We start from the raw sequence: 20418 nt of genomic DNA, 5'->3' as shown, positions 1-20418 counted from the left end.
TTTGCTTTCCGAGATAATGTTCTCGACTTCCACACATTCTTCAACGCTCCCAGAATTTTCGCCCCCTCCCCCACCCTATGATTCACTTCCGCTTCCATGGTTCCATCCGCTGCCAAATCCACTCCCAGATATCAAAAACACTTCACTTCCTCCAGTTTTTCTCCATTCAAACTTACCTCCCAATTGCCTTGACCATCAACCCCACTATACCTAATAACCTTGCTCTTATTCACATTTACTCTCAACTTTCTTCTTCCACACACTTTACTAAACTCAGTCACAAGCTTCTGCAGTTTCTCACATGAATCAGCCACCAGCGCTGTATCATCAGCGAACAACAACTGACTCACCTCCCAAGCTCTCTCATCCACAACAGACTGCATACTTGCCCCTCTTTCCAAAACTCTTCCATTCACCTCCCTAACAACCCCATCCATATACAAATTAAACAACCATGGAGACATCACACACCCCTGTCGCAAACCTACATTCACTGAGAACCAATTGCTTTCCTCTCTTCCTACACGTACACATGCCTTACATCCTCGATAAAAACTTTTCACTGCTTCTAACAACTTGCCTCCCACACCATATATTCTTAAAACCTTCCACAGAGCATCTCTATCAACTCTATCATGTGCCTTCTCCAGATCCATAAAAGCTACATACAAATCCATTTGCTTTTCTAAGTATTTCTCACATACATTCTTCAAAGCAAACACCTGATCCACACATCCTCTACCACCTCTGAAACCACACTGCTCTTCCCCAATCTGATGCTCTGTACATGCCTTCACCCTCTCAATCAATACCCTCCCATATAATTTATTAGGAATACTCAACAAACGTATACCTCTGTAATTTGAGCACTCACCTTTGTCCCCTTTGCCTTTGTACAATGGCACTATGCAAGGATTCTGCCAATCCTCAGGCACCTCACCAGGAATCACACATACATTAAATAACCTTATCAACCAGTCAACAATACATTACCCCCTTTTTTAATAAATTCCACTGCAATACCATCCAAATAAACATAAATAGCTATAATTTTTTTTATCTATCGATCTATCTATAACTATGACACCCATTCCCTTTGGAAACTCTCTCAAAGGGGTGGACACGGCAAAAGTCTCCATAACTGATGAACTCAAGTTACTACAATGGAGATCGAAAACATGCATGTAGGGTGACATCAGTGTCAACTATTCTCTTTCACATACTCTAGTGATACCTATCAAAGAGACGCAAGAAATTAAAAACTCATTTACTAACCTTAACTTTGTTAAGTGTGTCACGAAGCTGCTGAACCTGGTCATGTCCTTGCTGTAGTAGCTGGTCCCAAGCATTAACATGAGCAGCTTGCCTCATCAACCTTTCTTCCTGTTCTCTCAACTCTGAAACCCACTTATTAACTTTCTCTTCTAAACCTCCAACACTCAATGTGGGTGTAGCTCCAACAGCTACTGTTGGAGCACTTGCAGCACTGCTTGTGCTGAAAAATAAATTATCATTCTTTTATGTCACTGACTAATCACATAAGTCCCAGTTGAGGGCTGAAAAGACAGCAAAGGAAAATGAAAAGAGAAAATAGTCTAAAAGTTTTGGATGTTCATAGCAGAAAACTTGCATTTAAAAAAGGAGCAATGTTTTCCTGATATCTACTGTTACACTTTCTGTGTGGGTCGGGAGCTTTGGAAGGCTAAAGCCAACCTGAGTGTGTGAGGCTGTATGCAGCATGGTATTGAAGTAATTGAGTCTAAAGTAGTGGGATATCTAGATTGATTCTATTGAAGTTCAGTTTTTTCAAAGAGCATGGGTACTAAAGACAGCAACAGCAAGGCATCTCTTTTAACCCAAACCACTCCAAAACTAATTACCATCCTCCAATAAAGATATAAAAAGTGACTTTCACCTCACACTGCAACAACCAATACTCTAAGATTCTCCTTATCCAAGCAGAAACAATGATAAAACACACAGCCACCAAAATGTCCCCACAAGCACTAAGCAACCACCCTCCCAACTCAGTCTCAGTCCTAATACTACAATTAATGAAAAACCCCTTTACCATTATATGCACACTAAAAAAGGGAAAACCTCTGAAAGATACTATACAGTATCCTGCATTTCCTGCATTTGCAAGGTACCACCAGTAACAGACAAAGAAAGGCCACATCCACTCACGTTCATTCTCCAGCTGTCATATGTAATGCACCAAAACCACAGCTCCCTCTCCACAAACAGGCCCAACAAACATTTCCATGGTTTACCCAAGACTTCACATGCCCTACTGACATCACATTGACCCCAGTATACCATACAGTTCCAATCAACTCTATCCTGTGCACATCTTTCGCCCTCCTGCATGTTCAGGCCTTGATTGCTTACAATCTTTTTCACTCCATCCTTTCATCTCCAATTCGGTCTCCCTGTTCTCCTTGTTCCCTCCATTTCTAGCACATATATCCTTTCTATCACTAATTCTCTCCATAAGTCCAAACCATTAAAGCACACCCTCTTCTGATCTTTCAACCATACTTTTTATCACCACACCTCTTTCCTACCCGTTCATTACTTACATGAGAGGCAAGCATTGGGAGCAGCTGTTATACAAGACTGGATATTAGTGATGGGTGATTTAAATGCGAAGGTACGCAACATGAGAGTTGAGGGTACAATTGGGGCACATGGGGTATTCAGTGTTATCAATGGAAATGGTGAAGAGCTTTCAGAGTTGTGTGCTGAAAAAAGACTGGTGACTGGGAACACCTGGTTTAAAAATAAGAATATAAACATGTATATAAATGTGAGAGGGAGAGATGGTCTTAGATTATGTACTAATTAATAGGTGTGTAAAAGAAAGACTTTAGGATGTAAATGTGTTGAGATGGGCAGCTGTTAGGATGTCTGATCACTACCTTGTGGAGGCGACAGTGAAGATTTGTGGAGGTTTTCGAAAAAGAGTACACAATGTTCAGGAGAAGAGGGTGATGAGAAGAAGTGAAGAGGGTGATGAGAGGAAGTGAATGCTGAAAGAAGACTTGTACGAAGAAATACCAGCAGAGACTGAGTGAAGAATGGCAAAAGACATGAGCAAATGAAGCAAAAGGAGTAGATGACAAATGGCAAGTATATAGGGTAGCAGTAATGGCATGAGCAAGAAATGCATGTGACATGTGAAAGGTGGGAGTTGGGCTGATTAGATAGGGTAGTGAGTGGTAGGATGAAGAAGTAGAGTAGCTAGTGAAAGAGAAAAGCGAGGCATTTAGGCAGTACTTACAGGGAAAGAGTCCAAATGATTGGGAGATGTATAAGAGAAAGTGCCAGGAGGTCAAGAGGAAAAGAGTAAGAGCAGGGGTTGAAAAAGAGGGTTAATGAGAGTTGGGGTTGGAAGGCATCATTATAATTTTGGGAGGATAAAAAAATGTTTTGGAGGGAGGGATATAATGTGTGAAAGACATGAGAACAAATGGGAACATTCATGAAGAGGGCAAAAGGGGGAAGTGATAACAGGAAGAGAAAAGTGCCAGGAGGTCAAGAGGTAAAGAGTAAGAGCAGGGGTTGAAAAAGAGGGTTAATGAGAAATGGGGTGGGAAGGCATCATTATAATTTTGGGAGGATAAAAAAATGTTTTGGAGGGAGGTAAATAATGTGTGAAAGACATGAGAACAAATGGGAACATTCATGAAGAGGGCAAAAGGGGAAGTGATAACAAGAAGAGATGAAGTGGGGATATGGAGTGAGTATTTTGGAGAACTGTTTATGCGTTAGATAACACAGTAACAGATGTAAGGTATTTTGGTTGGGTGACGCAAATATTTGTACAAGGCATTTATGAATCTGAAGATGGCATATGATAGGGATGATAGAGGTGCTTTGTGGAATGTCTTAAGAATACATGGTGTGGGAGGTAAGCTGCAAGCAGTGAGAAATTTATATCAATGGTGTAAGGCATGTGTGTACAAGTAGGAAGAGAGGAGAGTGACTGGTTCTGAATGAAGATTGGTCTGTGGTAGAGGTGTGCAACATCACCGTGGATGTTTAATTTGCGTTCAGGAACAGCTGAGTGAGTGTGTCAGCAGCTACGATGATCGAGACTAGGTTTTAGTGATGGGTGATTTAAATGTGAAGGTGAGTAATGTGGCGGTATAGGGTATAACTGGTGTACATGGGGTATTCAGTGATGTGAATGGATATGGTGAGGGGCTTGTGGATTTCTGTGTTGAAAAGACTAATAATTGGGAATACCAGGTTTAAAAAAGAGATACATAAGTATACGTATGTGAGAAAAGCAAATGGATTTGTATGATGCATTTATGGATCTGAAGAAGGCATATAAGAGAGTTGATAGAGATGCTCTGTGGAAGGAATTAAGAATATATGGTGTGGGAGGCAAGTTGCTGGCAGCAGTGAAAAGTTTTTACCGAAGATGTAAGGCATGTGCACGAGTAGGAAGAGAGGAAAGTGACTGGTTCTTAATGAATGTCGGTTTGCAGCAGGGGTGCATGATAAGGTAAGAAACTGCAGAAGCTGGTGACTAAGTTTGGTAAAGTGTGTGAAAGAAGAAAGCTGAGAGTAAATGTCAAAATGAGCAAGGTTTTTAGGTATAGTAGGGTTGAGGGACAAGTCAATTAGGAGGTAAGTTTGAATGGAGAAAAACTAGAGGAAGTGAAATGTTTTAGATATCTGGGAGTGGATTAGGCAGCGGATGGAACCATGGAGGCAGAAGTGAGTCACAAGGTGGGGGAAGGGGCAAAAGTTCTGGGAGCGTTGAAAGATGTGTGGAAGGCAAGAACATTATCTCAGAAAGCAAAAATGAGTATGTTCAAAAAAATAGTGGGTCCAACAATGTTATATGGTTGTGAGATGTGGGCTATAGATAGAGTTGTGCAGAGAAGGGTGGATATACTGAAAATGAGATGTTTGAGGACAATATGTGGTGAGGTGGTTTGATCGAGTAAGTAATGAAAGGGTAAGAGAGATGTGTGATAATAAAAATAAAGTGGTTGTGAGAGAAGATGAGGGTATTTTGAAATGGTTTGGTCACATGGAGAGAATGAGTGGGGAAAGATTAACAAAGAGGATATATGTGTCAGAGGTGGAGAGAATGAGGAGAAGTGGGAGGCCAAATTGGAGGTGGAAAGATGGAGTGAAAAAGATTTTGAGCGATAGGGGCCTGAACATGCAGGAGGGTGAAAGGCGTGTAAGGAATAGAGTGAATTGGAACGATGTGGTATACCGGGGTCAACCTGCCATCAATGGATTGAACCAGGGCATGTGAATCGTCTGGGGTAAACCATGGAAAGTTTTGTGGGGCCTGGATGTGGAGAGGGAGCTGTGGTTTCGGTGCATTATCCATGACAGCTAGAGACTGAGTGTGAACGAATGTGGCCTTTGTTGTCTTTTCCTAGCGCTACCTCACGTGCATGCGGGGGGAGGGGGATGTCTTTCATGTGTGGCGGAGTGGCGACGGGAATGAATAAAGGCAGAAAGTATGAATTATGTGCATGTGTATACATGTTATGTCTGTGTATGTATATATATGTATACGTTGAAGTGTACATGTATGTATATGTGCTTGTGTGGACGTGCATGTATATACATGGGTATATGGGTGGGTTGGGCCATTCTTTCGTCTGTTTCCTTGCGCTACCTTGCTAACGCGGGAGACAACGACAAAGTATAATAAATAAATAAATATATGTGAGTAGGAGTGTTGGTCAAAGGGTATTATTGTGTTACGTGTTAACTGATAGGCATGTAAAAGAGAGGCTTTTGGAAGTTACTATGCTGAGAGGGGCAGCTGAAGGGATGTCTGATCACTATCTTGTGGAGGCAAAAGTGTAGGTTTGTAGAGGTTTTCAAAAAAGAGAGAATGATGGGGAAAAGAGACTAGTGAGAGTAAGTGAGCTTGGAAAGGAAACTTGTATGAGGAAGTACCAGGAGAGAATGAGCGTAGAATGGCAAAATGTGAGAGCAAATGACATGAGGGGAAAGGGTGAGGAATGGGATGTATTTAGGGATGCAGTGATGGCTTGAGCAAAAGATGCATGTGGCATGAAAAAGGTGGGAGGTGGACAGATTAGAAAGGGTAGTGAGTGGTGAGATGAAGAAGTACTGTTGTTAGAGAGAGGGGAAAGAGAGGCATTTGGACAACAATACTTACAAAGAAGGAGTGCAAATGACTGGGAGATATATAAAAGAAAGTGGCATGAGGTCAAGAGAAAGGTGCAAGGTTTAAAAAAGAGGGCAAATGAGAGTTGAGAAGAGAGAGTATAATAAAGTTTAGGGAGAATAAAAAAAATATTTTCAGAGGAGGTAAATAATGTGCATAAGACAAGAGAAATGGGAACATCATTGAAGGGGGCAAGTGGGGAAGTAATAACAAGTAGTGATGAAGTGAGAAGGAGATGGAGTATTTTGAAAGTTTGTTGAATGTGTTTGACAATAGAGTGGCAGATATAGAGTGTTTTGGTTGGGGTGGAGTGCGAAGTGAGAGGGTCAGGGAGAATAGTTTGGTAAATGAAGAGGTAGTGAAAGCTTTGCAGAAGATGAAATCCAGCAAGGCAGTGGGTTTAGATGGTATTGCAGTTGAATTCATTATAAAAGGGGGTGACAGTGTCGTTGATTGGTTAGTAAAGATATTCAATATATGTATGGACCACGGTGAAGTGCCTGAGGATTGGCAGAATGCATGCATAATGCCACTGAACAAAGGCAAAGGAGATGAAGGTGAGTGTTTAAACTACAGAGGTGATTAAGTATAAATGCAGCAATCAAGTGGTGTGCAAAGTGAGAGGGTTAGGGAAAATGATTTGGTAAAAAGAGAAGAGGTAGTAAAAGCTTAGCGGAAGATGAAAGCCGGCAAGGCAGCAGGTTGGATGGTATTGCAGTGGAATTTATTAAAAAAGGGGGTGACTGTATTATTGACTGGTTGGTAAGGTTATTTAATGTATGTATGACTCATGGTGAGGTGCCTGAGGATTGGCGGAATGCGTGCATAGTGCAATTGTACAAAGGCAAAGTGGATAAGAGTGAGTGCTCAAATTACAGAGGTATAAGTTTGTTGAGTATTCCTGGTAAATTATATGGGAGGGTATTGATTGAGAGGGTGAAGGCATGTATAGAGCATCAGATTGGGGAAGAGCAGTGTGGTTTCAGAAGTGGTAGAGGATGTGTGGATCAGGTGTTTGCTTGAAGAATGTATATGAGAAATACTTAGAAAAGCAAATGGATTTGTATGTAGCATTTATGGATCTGGAGAAGGCATATGATAGAGTTGATAGAGATGCTCTGTGGAAGGTATTAAGAATATATGGTGTGGGAGGCAAGTTGTTAGAAGCAGTGAAAAGTTTTTATCGAGGATGTATGGCATGTGTTCGTGTAGGAAGAGCGGAAAGTGATTGGTTCTCAGTGAATGTAGGTTTGCGGCAGGGGTGTGTGATGTCTCCATGGTTGTTTAATTTGTTTATGGATGGGGTTGTTAGGGAGGTGAATGCAAGAGTTTTGGAAAGAGGGGCAAGTATGAAGTCTGTTGGGGATGAGAGAGCTTGGGAAGTGAGTCAGTTGTTGTTCGCTGATGATACACCGCTGGTGGCTGATTCATGTGAGAAACTGCAGAAGCTGGTGACTGAGTGTGGTAAAGTGTGTGAAAGAAGAATGTTAAGAGTAAATGTGAATAAGAGCAAGGTTATTAGGTAGAGTAGGGTTGAGGGTCAAGTCAATTGGGAGGTAACTTTGAATGGAGAAAAACTGGAGGAAGTAAAGTGTTTTAGATATCTGGGAGTGGATCTGGCAGCGGATGGAACCATGGAAGCGGAAGTGGATCATAGGGTGGGGGAGGAGGCGAAAATCCTGGGAGCCTTGAAGAATGTGTGGAAGTCGAGAACATTATCTCGGAAAGCAAAAATGGGTATGTTTGAAGGAATAGTGGTTCCAACAATGTTGTATGGTTGCGAGGCGTGGGCTATGGATAGAGTTGTGCGCAGGAGGATGGATGTGCTGGAAATGAGATGTTTGAGGACAATGTGTGGTGTGAGGTGGTTTGATCGAGTAAGTAACGTAAGGGTAAGAGAGATGTGTGGAAATAAAAAGAGCGTGGTTGAGAGAGCAGAAGAGGGTGTTTTGAAATGGTTTGGGCACATGGAGAGAATGAGTGAGGAAAGATTGACCAAGAGGATATATGTGTCGGAGGTGGAGGGAATGAGGAGAAGTGGGAGACCAAATTGGAGGTGGAAAGATGGAGTGAAAAAGATTTTGTGTGATCGGGTCCTGAACATGCAGGAGGGTGAAAGGAGGGCAAGGAATAGAGTGAATTGGATCGATGTGGTATACCGGGATTGACGTGCTGTCAGTGGATTGAATCAGGGCATGTGAAGCGTCTGGGGTAAACCATGGAAAGCTGTGTATGTATATTTGCGTGTGTGGACGTATGTATATACATGTGTATGGGGTGGGTTGGCCCATTTCTTTCGTCTGTTTCCTTGCGCTACCTCGCAAACGCGGGAGACAGCGGCAAAAAAAAAAAAAAAAAAAAAAAAAGCGAGATATACATAAGTATACGTATGTAAGTAGGAGAGATGGCCAGAGAGCGTTATTGGATTACGTGTTAATTGACAGGCGCGCGAAAGAGAGACTTTTGGATGTAAATGTGCTGAGAGGTGCAACTGGAGGGATGTCTGATCATTATCTTGTGGAGGCTAAGGTGAAGATTTGTATGGGTTTTCAGAAAAGAAGAGTGAATGTTGGGGTGAAGAGGGTGGTGAGAGTAAGTGAGCTTGGGAAGGAGACTTGTGTGAGGAAGTACCAGGAGAGACTGAGTACAGAATGGAAAAAGGTGAGAACAATGGAAGGAAGGGGAGTGGGGGAGGAATGGGGTGTATTTAGGGAATCAGTGATGGATTGCGCAAAAGATGCTTGTGGCATGAGAAGCGTGGGAGGTGGGTTGATTAGAAAGGGTAGTGAGTGGTGGGATGAAGAAGTAAGATTATTAGTGAAAGAGAAGGGAGGCATTTGGACGATTTTTGCAGGGAAAAAATGCAATTGAGTGGGAGATGTATAAAAGAAAGAGACAGGTCAAGAGAAAGGTGCAAGAGGTGAAAAAGAGGGCAAATGAGAGTTGGGGTGAGAGAGTATCATTAAATTTTAGGGAGAATAAAAAGATGTTCTGGAAGGAGGTAAATAAAGTGCGTAAGACAAGGAAGCAAATGGGAACTTCAGTGAAGGGAGCTAATGGGGAGGTGATAACAAGTAGTGGTGATGTGAGAAGGAGATGGAGTGAGTATTTTGAAGGTTTGTTGAATGTGTTTGATGATAGAATGGCAGATATAGGGTGTCTTGGTCGAGGTGGTACGCAAAGTGAGAGGGTTGGGGAAAATGATTTGGTAAACCGAGAAGAGGTAGTAAAAGCTTTGCGGAAGATGAAAGCCGGCAAGGCAGCAGGTTTGGATGGTATTGCAGTGAAATTTATTAAAAAATGGGGTGACTTTATTGTTGACTGGTTGGTAAGGTTATTTAATGTATGTATGACTCATGGTGAGGTGCCTGAGGATTGGCGGAATGCGTGCATAGTGCCATTGTACAAAGGCAAGGGGATAAGAGTGAGTGCTCAAATTACAGAGGTATAAGTTTGTTGAGTATTCCTGGTAAATTATATGGGAGGGTATTGATTGAGAGGGTGTGGATCAGGTGTTTGCTTTGAAGAATGTATGTGAGAAATAGTTAGAAAAGCAAATGGATTTGTATGTAGCATTTATGGATCTGGAGAAGGCATATGATAGAGTGGATAGAGATGCTCTGTGGAAGGTATTAAGGATATATGGTGTGGGTGGCAAGTTGTTAGAAGCAGTGAAAAGTTTTATCGAGGATGTAAGGCATGTGTACGTGTAGGAAGAGAGGAAAGTGATTGGTTCTCAGTGAATGTAGGTTTGCGGCAGGGGTGTGTGATGTCTCCATGGTTGTTTAATTTGTTTATGGATGGGGTTGTTAGGGAGGTGAATGCAAGAGTTTTGGAAAGAGGGGCAAGAATGAAGTCTGTTGTGGATGAGAGAGCTTGGGAAGTGAGTCAGTTGTTGTTCGCTGATGATACACCGCTGGTGGCTGATTCATGTGAGAAACTGCAGAAGCTGGTGACTGAGTTTGGTAAAGTGTGTGAAAGAAGAAAGTTAAGAGTAAATGTGAATAAGAGCAAGGTTATTAGGTACAGTAGGGTTGAGGGTCAAGTCAATTGGGAAGTAACTTTGAATGGAGAAAAACTGGATGAAGTAAAGTGTTTTAGATATCTGGGAGCGGATCTGGCAGCGGATGGAAACATGGAAGCGGAAGTGAATCATAGGGTGGGGGAGGGGGCAAAAATCCTGGGAGCCTTGAAGAATGTGTGGCAGTCGAGAACATTATCTCGGAAAGCAAAAATGGGTATGTTTGAAGGAATAGTGGTTCCAACAATGTTGTATGGTTGCGAGGAGTGGGCTATGGATAGAGTTGTGCGCAGGAGGGTGGATGTGCTGGAAATGAGATGTTTGAGGACAATGTGTGGTATGAGGTGGTTTGATCGAGTAAGTAATGTAAGGGTAAGAGAGATGTGTGGAAATAAAAAGAGCGTGGTTGAGAGAGCAGAAGAGGGTGTTTTGAAATGGTTTGGGCACATGGAGGGAATGAGTGAGGAAAGATTGACCATGAGGATATATGTGTCGGAGGTGGAGGGAACGAGGAGAAGTGGGAGACCAAATTGGAGGTGGAAAGATGGAGTGAAAAAGATTTTGAGTGATCGGGGCCTGAACATGCAGGAGGGTGAAAGGCAGGGCAAGGAATAGAGTGAATTGGATCGATGTGGTATACCGGGGTTGACGTGCTGTCAGTGGATTGAATCAGGGCATGTGAAGCGTCTGGGGTAAACCATGGAATGCTGTGTGGGGCCTGGATGTGGAAAGGGAGCTGTGGTTTCGGGCATTATTGCATGACAGCTAGAGACTGAGTGTGAACGAATGAGGCCTTTGCTGTCTTTTCCTAGCGCTACCCCGCACACATGAGGGGGGAGGGGGATGGTATTCCATGTGTGGCAAGGTGGCGATGGGAATGAATAAAGGCAGACAGTGTGAATTGTGTGCATGGGTATATATGTATGTGTCTGTGTGTGTATATATATGTGTACATTGAGATGTATAGGTATGTATATTTGCGTGTGTGGACGTGTGTGTATATACATATGTATGGGGGTGGGTTTGGCCATTTCTTTCGTCGGTTTCCTTGCGCTACCTCACAAACGCGGGAGACAGCGACAAAGCAAAATAAAAAAAAAATAAAAAAAATAAATATACATTATCCCTGGGGACGGGAGAAAGAATACCTCTGACGTACTCCATGCGTGTCAAAGACGGTAACTAAAAGGAGAGAGAGCCGGGTGCTGGATATCCTCCCCTCCCACCTTTGATTATACCTGATTGCCATTTCCTGCGTTAGTAAGGTGGCACCAGGAAACAGAATAAAGAAAGTTCCATCCACCCATATACACATATATACATCTGAGAGTAAAAGTGAATAAGAGCAAGGGTTGAGGGGCAAGTTAATTGAAACATAAGTTTGAATGGAGAAAAACTGGAGGAAGTGACGGGTTTTAGATATCTGGGAGTGGACTTAGCAGCGGATGGTACCATGAAAGTGGAAGTGAGTCACACAGTGGCTGAGGAGGAGAAGGTTCTAGGAGCATTGAAGAGTGTGTGGAAGGCGAGAACGTTATCTCAGAAAGCAAAAATGGGTATGTTTGAAGGAATAGTAGTTCTAACAATGTTATATTCCTTTTGGGTATCTATGACCTTTCTATTACACATCCTCCATTACTGAAGAGGAGCGTTAAAAATCATCATATGCAGAAAACATTTACTTTAGCCAGTGACCCTCTTCCCTAAGACCATGCCAGCATCCAGCCCCTCTCACAGAGCCTTGTGAGTGTATGTGCATGTCTTACTTCATTCCTCAACCTATGCCGAATCTGTAATTCATCTAATACACTATACAATATAGTAAACTGATAACAGGAACCCTGGACATCTTTGTGCACATGAACCATTATGAATTTTCAGGATTTCATTCATCTAATGATTCAAGTAAATCATTTATCTATGTTCTGGTTCACACACTAAGCAGGTAATCTTTAGATCATTTTATAACCTACAAAAGTCCAAAATCAGCAAGTGCCTTGTTCCAGTGTACAGTAAACACTCAATTTATCCAACTAATAGGGGGGAGGGGGTGTCCATTAATGCCAAAAGTCCGTCAAATCAAATGTAACCTATGGGTCATGTTTTAATAACATATACAGTAATACAATATACAGTTCACACACTTTCTTTTAACTCCTCTATCACTCATCCCATTCTGAATTGTACAGACTGTAAAATTTATCAATAAATAAAGCCACAGTTCTCTGTATAAACCTGACCACACGATAGCTTGAGGCAGACTGACACCAAACCAAAGCAAGTACATCCCATGTTACCAGAAATAAGTGAAATATGAAATGTGCGCAGTGCAGTGTTTGAGACTCCTTTTAAAGATTATTATCAATTAATGTATTATCACTTGCCAGGCCCGTTAAATTCAAAATCCATTATATCGGGGTCTGTTAAATCAAGGGCTTACTGTATTCTGAATTGGTGAGAGTGTAATATAACAGCTCTTCTGTATACCATACATTGTCTACAGGAATGGATTACCTTTATGTTGCAAAATATCACCTACATTTGACTTTCCACACTTCAACTCATGAGATATTTTTGCTCCTGGTATATATTGCTTGATCCATCAAATGACATCTACTTTTTCAACATAAAACACTTAAATATTTCTCATCTCCGTGAATGAAAAGAAACTTGTTAAAGCTATGTTAGTGTTCTTATCATTGTGTAGGCAATGATCAAATTTTCCGAGATATGACCCAAAGGCAAAACTAGAAGCAAAATACACACAGGTTTCATTCTATATCTAAATATCTACATTTTATTATTTATCTATTATACTTAGTTGCTGTCTCCCATGTTAGTGAGGTAGCGCACATATACATACCTATAAATTTCAATGTATACATACATATACATTCTTTTTTATTTTACTTTCTCACTGTCTCCCGTGTTAGCAAGGTAGCGCAAGGAAACAGACGAAAGAATGGCCCAACCCACCCAAATACACATGTATATACATACGCATCCACACACGCAAATATACATACCTATACATCTCAACGTATACATATATATACACACAGACATACACATATATACACATGTACATAATTCATACTGTCTGCCTTTATTCATTCCCATCGCCACCCCACCACACATGAAATACCAACCCCCTCCCCCTGTTGGTGCACGAGGTAGCGCTAGGAAAAGACAACAAAGGCCACATTCGTTCACACTCAGTCTCTAGCTGTCATGTATAATGCACCGAAACCACAGCTCCCTTTCACCATCCAGGCCCTACAGAACTTTCCATGGTTTACCCCAGACGCTTCACAAGCCCTGGTTCAATCCAGTGACAGCATGTCAACCGCGGTATACCACATCATTCCAATTCACTCTATTCCTTGCACGCCTTTCACCCTCCTGCATGTTCAGGCCCCGATCACTCAAAAGCTTTTTCACTCCATCTTTCCACCTCCAATTTGGTCTCCCACTTCTCGTTCCTTCCACCTCTGACACATATATCCTCTTGGTCAATCTTTCCTCACTCATTCTTGCCATATGACCAAACCATTTCAAAACACCCTCTTCTGCTCTCTCAACCACACTCTTTTTATTTCCACACATCTCTCTTACCCTTACATTACTTACTCGATCAAACCACCTCACACCACACATTGTCCTCGACCATCTCATTTCCAGCACATCCACCCTCCTCCGCAAAACTTTATCTATAGCCCACGCCTCACAACCATACAACATTGTTGGAACCACTATTCCTTCAAACATATCCATTTTTGCTTTCCGAGATAATGTTCTCGACTTCCACACATTCTTCAAGGCTCCCAGAACTTTCGCCCCCTCCCCCACCCTATGATTCACTTTCGCTTCCATGGTTCCATCCGCTGCCAAATCCACTCCCAGATATCTAAAACACTTCACTTCCTCCAAATTTCCCAATTCAAACTTACCTCCCAATTGACTTGTCCCTCAACCCTACTGTACCTAATAACCTTGCTCTTATTCACATTTACTCTCAGCTTTCTTCTTTCACACACTTAACCAAACTCAGTCACCAGCTTCTGCAGTCTCTCACACGAATCAGCCACCAGCGCTGTATCATCAGCAAACAACAACTGGCTCACTTCCCAAGCTCTCTCATCCACAACAGAATTCATACTTGCCCCTCTTTCCAAAACTCTTGCATTCACCTCCCTAACAACCCCATCCATAAACAAATTAAACAACCATGGAGACATCGCACATCCCTGTCGCAAACCAACATTCACTGAGAACCAATCACTTTCCTCTCTTCCTACTCATACACATGCCTTACATCCTCGATAAAAACTTTTCACTGCTTCTAACAACTTGCCTCCCACACCATATATCCTTAATACCTTCCACAGAGCATCTCTATCAACTCTATTATATGCCTTCTCCAGATCCATATATGCTACATACAAATCCATTTGCTTTTCTAACTATTTCTCACATACATTCTTCAAAGCAAACACCTGATCCACACATCCTCTACCACTTCTGAAACCACACTGCTCTTCACCAATCTGATGCTCTGTACATGCCTTCACCCTCTCAATCAATACCCTCCCATATAGTTTCCCAGGAATACTCAAAAAAACTTATACCTCTATAATCTGAGCACTCACTTTTATCCCCTTTGCCTTTGTACAATGGAATTATGCAAGCATTCCACCAATCCTCAGGCACCTCACCAAGAGTCATACATACATTAAATAACCTCACCAACCAGTCAACAATACAGTCACCCCTTTTTTAATAGATTCCACTGCAATGCCATCCAAATCCTCTGCCTTGCTGGATTTCATCTTCCGGAAAGCTTTTACTACCTCTTCTCTGTTTACCAAATCATTCTCCCTAACCCTCTCACTTCGCACACCACCTCGACCAAAACACCCTATATCTGCTACCCTATCATCAAACACATTCAACAAACCTTCAAAATACTCACTCCATCTACTTCTCACATCACCACTACTTGTTATCACCTCCCCATTAGCCCCCTTCACTGAAGTTCCCATTTGTTCCCTTGTCTTACCCACTTTATTTACCTCCTTCCAAAACATCTTTTTATTCTCCCTAACATCTAATGATACTCTCTCACCCCAACTCTCATTTGCCCTCTTTTTTGCCTCTTGCACCTTTCTCTTGACCTCCTGCCTCTTTCTTTTATACATCTCCCACTGATTTGTATTATTTCCCTGCAAAAATCATCCAAATGCCTCTCTCTTCTTTTTCACTAATACTCTTACTTCTTCATCCCACCACTCACAATCCTTTCTAATCTGCCCACCTCTCACGCCATAAGCATGCCTTGCGCAAACCATCACTGCTTCCCTAAATACATCCCATTCCTCCCCCACTCCCCTTACCTCCTTTGTTCTCACCTTTTTCCATTCTGTACTCAGTCTCTCCTGATACTTCCTCACACAAGTCTCCTTCCCAAGCTCACTTACTCACCCCACTCTCTTCACCCCAATATTCTCTCTTCTTTTCTGAAAACATCTACAAATCTTCACCTTTGCCTCCACAAGATAATGATCAGACATCCCTCCAGTTGCACCTCTCAGTACATTAACATCCAAAAGTCTCTCTTTCCCACGCCTATCAATTAACACGTAATCCAATAACGCTCTCTAGACATCTCTCCTACTTACATACGTACACTTAAACCAGGTATTCCCAATCACCAGTCCTTTTTCAGCACATAAATCTACAAGCTCTTCACCATTTCCATTTACAACACTGAACACCCCATGTACACCAATCATTCCCTCAACTGCCACATTACTCACCTTTGCATTCAAATCACCCATCACTATAACCCAGTCTCATGCATCAAAACTACTAACACACTCACTCAGCTGCTCCCAAAACACTTGTCTCTCATGATCTTTCTTATGCCCAGGTGCATATGCACCAACAATCACCCATCTCCCTCCATCCACTTTCAATTTTACCCATATCAATCTAGAGTTTACTTTCTTACACTCTATCACATACTCCCACCACTCCTGTTTCAGGAGTAGTGCTACTCCTTCCCTTGCTCTTGTCCTCTCACTAACCCCTGACTTTACTCCCAAGATATTCCCAAACCACTCTTCTCATTTACCCTTGAGCTTCGTTTCACTCAGAGCCAAAACATCCAGGTTCCTTTCCTCAAACATACTACCTACCTCTCCTTTTTTCTCATCTTGGTTACATCCACACACATTTAGACACTCCAATCTGAGCCTTCGAGGAGGATGAGCACTCCCCGCATGACTCCTTCTGTTTCCCCTTTTAGAAAGTTAAAATACAAGGAGGGGAGGGTTTCCAGCCCGGTCTCCTTTAGTCGCCTTCTACGACACGTGAGGAATGTGTAGGAAGTATTCTTTCTCCCCTATCCCCAGGGGATACACAGACATATACATATATACACATGTACATATTCATATTTGCAGCCTTCATCAAATCCCGTCGCCACCCTGCCACTCATGAAACAGGCCTTGATCGCTGAAAATCATTTTCACTCCATCCACCTTCAATTTGGTCTCCCACTTCTACTCATTCCCTCCACCTCTAACACATACATCCTCTTTGTCAATCTTTCCTCACTCATTCTTTCAATGTGACCAAACCCATTTCAATGCACCCTCTTCTCTCTCAAACACACTCTTTTTATTACCACACATATCTCTTACCCTTTCATTACTTACCCAATCAAACCACCTCACACCACATATTGTCCTCAAAAACTTCATTTCCAACATATCCACCCTCCTCCACACAACCCTATCTATAGCCCATGCCTTGCAACCATATAACATTGTTGGAATCACTATTCCTTCAAACATACTCATTTTTGCCACTTCCATGGTTCCATCTGCTGATAAGCACACTCCCAGATATCTAAAACACTTCACTTCCTACAGTTTTTCTCCATTCAAACTTGCCTCCCAATTGACTTGACCCTCAACCCTACTGAACCTAATAACTTTGCTCTTATTTACATTTACTCTCAGCTTTCTTCTTTCACACACTTTACCAAACTCAGTCATCAACTTCTGCAGTTTCTCACCTGATTCAGCCACCAGTGCTGTATCATCAGTAAACAACAACTGACTCATTTCCCAACCCCTCTCATCCATAACAGACTGCATACTTGCCCCTCTCTTGAAAACTCTTGCATTCACTCCCCTAACGACCCCATCCATAAACAAATTAAACAACCATGGAGACATCACGCACCCCTCCCGTAAACTGACATTCACTGGGAACCAATCACTTTCCTCTCTTCCTATTCGTACACATGCCTTACATCCTCAATAAAAACTTTTCACTCCTTCTACCAACTTACCTCCTACACCATATACTTTTAATACCTTCCAAAGAGCATCTCTATCAACTCTTATCATATGCCTTCTCCAGATCCATACATGCTATATACAAATCCATTTGTTTTTCTAAGTATTTCTCACTTACATTCTTCAAAGTAAACACCTGATCCACACATCCTCTACCACTTCTGAAACCACACTGCTCTTCCCCAATATGATGCTCTGTACATGCTTTCATCCTCTCAATCAATACCCTCCCATATAATTTCCCAGGAATACTCAACAAACTTATACCTCTGTAATTTTGAACACTCAATATACCTCTATAATTTGAACACTCAACTTTATCCCCTTTGCCTTTGCACAATGGCACTATGCATGCATTTCGCCAATCCTTAGGCACTTCACCATAAACCATACATACATCGAATATCCTTACCAGCCAATCAACAACAGTCACCCCCTTTTTTAATAAATTCCACAGCAATATCCAAACCCGCCACCTTGCCAGTTTTCATCTTCCGCAAAGCTTTCACTACGTCTTCTCTGTTCAACAAACCATTCTCCCTGATCCCCTCACTTCGCATACCACTTCGACCAAAACACCCTATATCTGCCACTCTATCATTAAACACATTCAACAAACCTTCAAAATACTTCATCTCCTCACATCACCACTACTTGTTATTACCTCCCCATTAGCCCCCTTCGCTGAAGTTCCCATTTGTTCCCTTGTCTCAAGCACTTTATTTACCTCCTTCCAAAACATCTTTTTATTCTCCCTAAAATCTAATGATACTCTCTCACCCCAACTCTCATTTGCCCTCTTTTTCACCTCTTGCACTTTTCTCTTGACCTCCTGCCTCTTTCTTTTATACATCTCCCAGTCATTCACACTACTTCTCTGCAAAAATCATCCAGATGCCTCTCTCTTCTCTTTTGCTAACAATATCTACTTCTATCTCTGATACCCATTCCCTTCAGGAACTTCTATCAAGGGTGTGGCCACAGGAAAAGTGTCTCCAATTATCCCTGTCCTTATGTGCCTCCCTCACATTCTTCCACCATTTCTCTTCCTCCACTACTCTTCCACTCTATTCCTCCATGACAAAGGAGATCTTCCTCTAATACCAATCCCTTTAATCGTACTATCATACAATCTTGTAAACTCTCCATCTTGCATTCTTTCCACAAGTCCAAATCACTTCAAATTATTACATTTCAACTATTCTACAATTCACTCCCTTTGCATTCCCTGTCATTCTAAATCTCTTATACACTCCCTCATTTCTTTCTTCACTCCATCTGGTCATACCATATGCTTCTCTCAAATAGCTCATTTCCAAAGCCTGAATTCTTGACCTCTGTGGCTCATTCCATCTCCATGTTTTGGCTGCATAGGTCAGGGTCAGGAGGACTAAGCTGTCCCTTAATCTTTTCTTTACTTCCATACTTACACATTCACCCTTCATATTTCCATTAAGGAACTCAATGACCCCTTTATCCTATACTACCCTTTCATCTCTCATTCTATAACACGAACATAACCCAGATGGCTCCTAAATACTTAAGTTTTGTCACCTCTTTCAGTCTTTCTCCCCCAGAATCTATCAAACTGTTTAGTACTTTCTTCTCTTACTCTATAGAGTTTTGCAAAATGTTTACTTTCCCTCATTTCCTTACAAACACCATTACTTTTACTCATGTTTACCTTCAACTGCCTATTCTTACTCATCATAAAACACAAAAAACTTGACCCAAGCAAGGCTCATGGTCATGATTTTATTCATCATATGTGCAAAAAAGGTGTACAGATACATTTGATAAACCATTTGAATATCTGTTCAAGATGCCACAAGACATGGATAGTGCCAAGGGAGTGGGAAAAGGGCAAACATCATACCTATATATAAGAAGGGAGACTGGGAACAGGAACTGAACACTGACCAGTCTCACTAACATATGTGGTGTGTAAGGTTCTGGAAAAGATTATCAGAAAGCAAGTGGATGACTTTTTGTGGAGGAGAAATATCCTATGTGAGAGATATCATGGTTTTAGAGAAAAGAAGTTATATATAACTAACCTCTTAGGGTTTTATGAGAGTGAGCTTAGTCTTGGACAAAAGGGTAGGCTGGGATGGGTTGTCTATCTGTACTACCAAGAGCACTTGACAATGCACCTTACAAGGAGGCTGATTGTGAAGTTAAATTACAAAGAAAGAATAACGAGGACACTCCTTCATTGGATAGATTATCTCACTGGGTGGAAACAAAGGACACATGTCAGAGGAACCTTTTCTAAATGGGTTGAGGTGACCAGCAGAGTGCCACAGGGTATGCTTCTTGGACCATTAGTCTTTGTGACTTGTCTGAAAGTACAGAATCCTTCCTGACTATGTTTGCAGATGATGCAAAACTTCTAAGGGAAGTCAAAAACGAAGAGGACTGCATCATCTTACAAGGGGACCTAAAAAGGCTTATTTGGTCTGAAGCTTGGTTGATGAAATCTAAACCCTAGCAAATGTATTAAGTATGGGAGAGAGCAAAAGATAGCTTCAACATGATTATTACTAAGCAGAGAGTAAGCTTTGAGTGTGAGAGGGACTTGGAATTAGATATCATCGCAAACCTGTCACCAGAGTTCCGAATATCAGAACATCTTTTGAGTCCATAGATAACAAAATATTTAGTAGACTTTTCTAATCCAACATAAAGCCAGAATTAGGATAGGGTTCTCAGATTGGTCACTGCACCTAAAAATGCATAAAGAACTCACAGAGAAGCTCCACAGGAGCAATACCAGGATGATACAAGAAAGCTATGCTACAGGGAAAGGCTGGAGGCTTTAAATTTACACACCTTAGGAGAACGACAAGTGA

At 41.8% G+C, this 20418-nt stretch overlaps 1 protein-coding gene across 2 annotated transcripts in view; it reads right to left on the bottom strand.

Moving 5' to 3' along the window:
• The window catches only part of Nup62 (Nucleoporin 62kD), a 189721-nt gene that overhangs the window by 17392 nt on the left and 151911 nt on the right, over positions 1-20418 (bottom strand). For both annotated transcript variants that reach the window (XM_071678851.1, XM_071678850.1), the window contains exon 6: positions 1276-1495. In XM_071678851.1, the coding sequence (XP_071534952.1) occupies positions 1276-1495 (220 nt within the window). The remainder of the gene's footprint in view (positions 1-1275; positions 1496-20418) is intronic.

Source organism: Panulirus ornatus, chromosome 28 (assembly GCF_036320965.1).
Source record: "Panulirus ornatus isolate Po-2019 chromosome 28, ASM3632096v1, whole genome shotgun sequence".
NCBI classification, from domain to species: Eukaryota; Metazoa; Arthropoda; class Malacostraca; order Decapoda; family Palinuridae; genus Panulirus; species Panulirus ornatus.
This window is presented reverse-complemented; position numbering and strand designations above follow the sequence as displayed.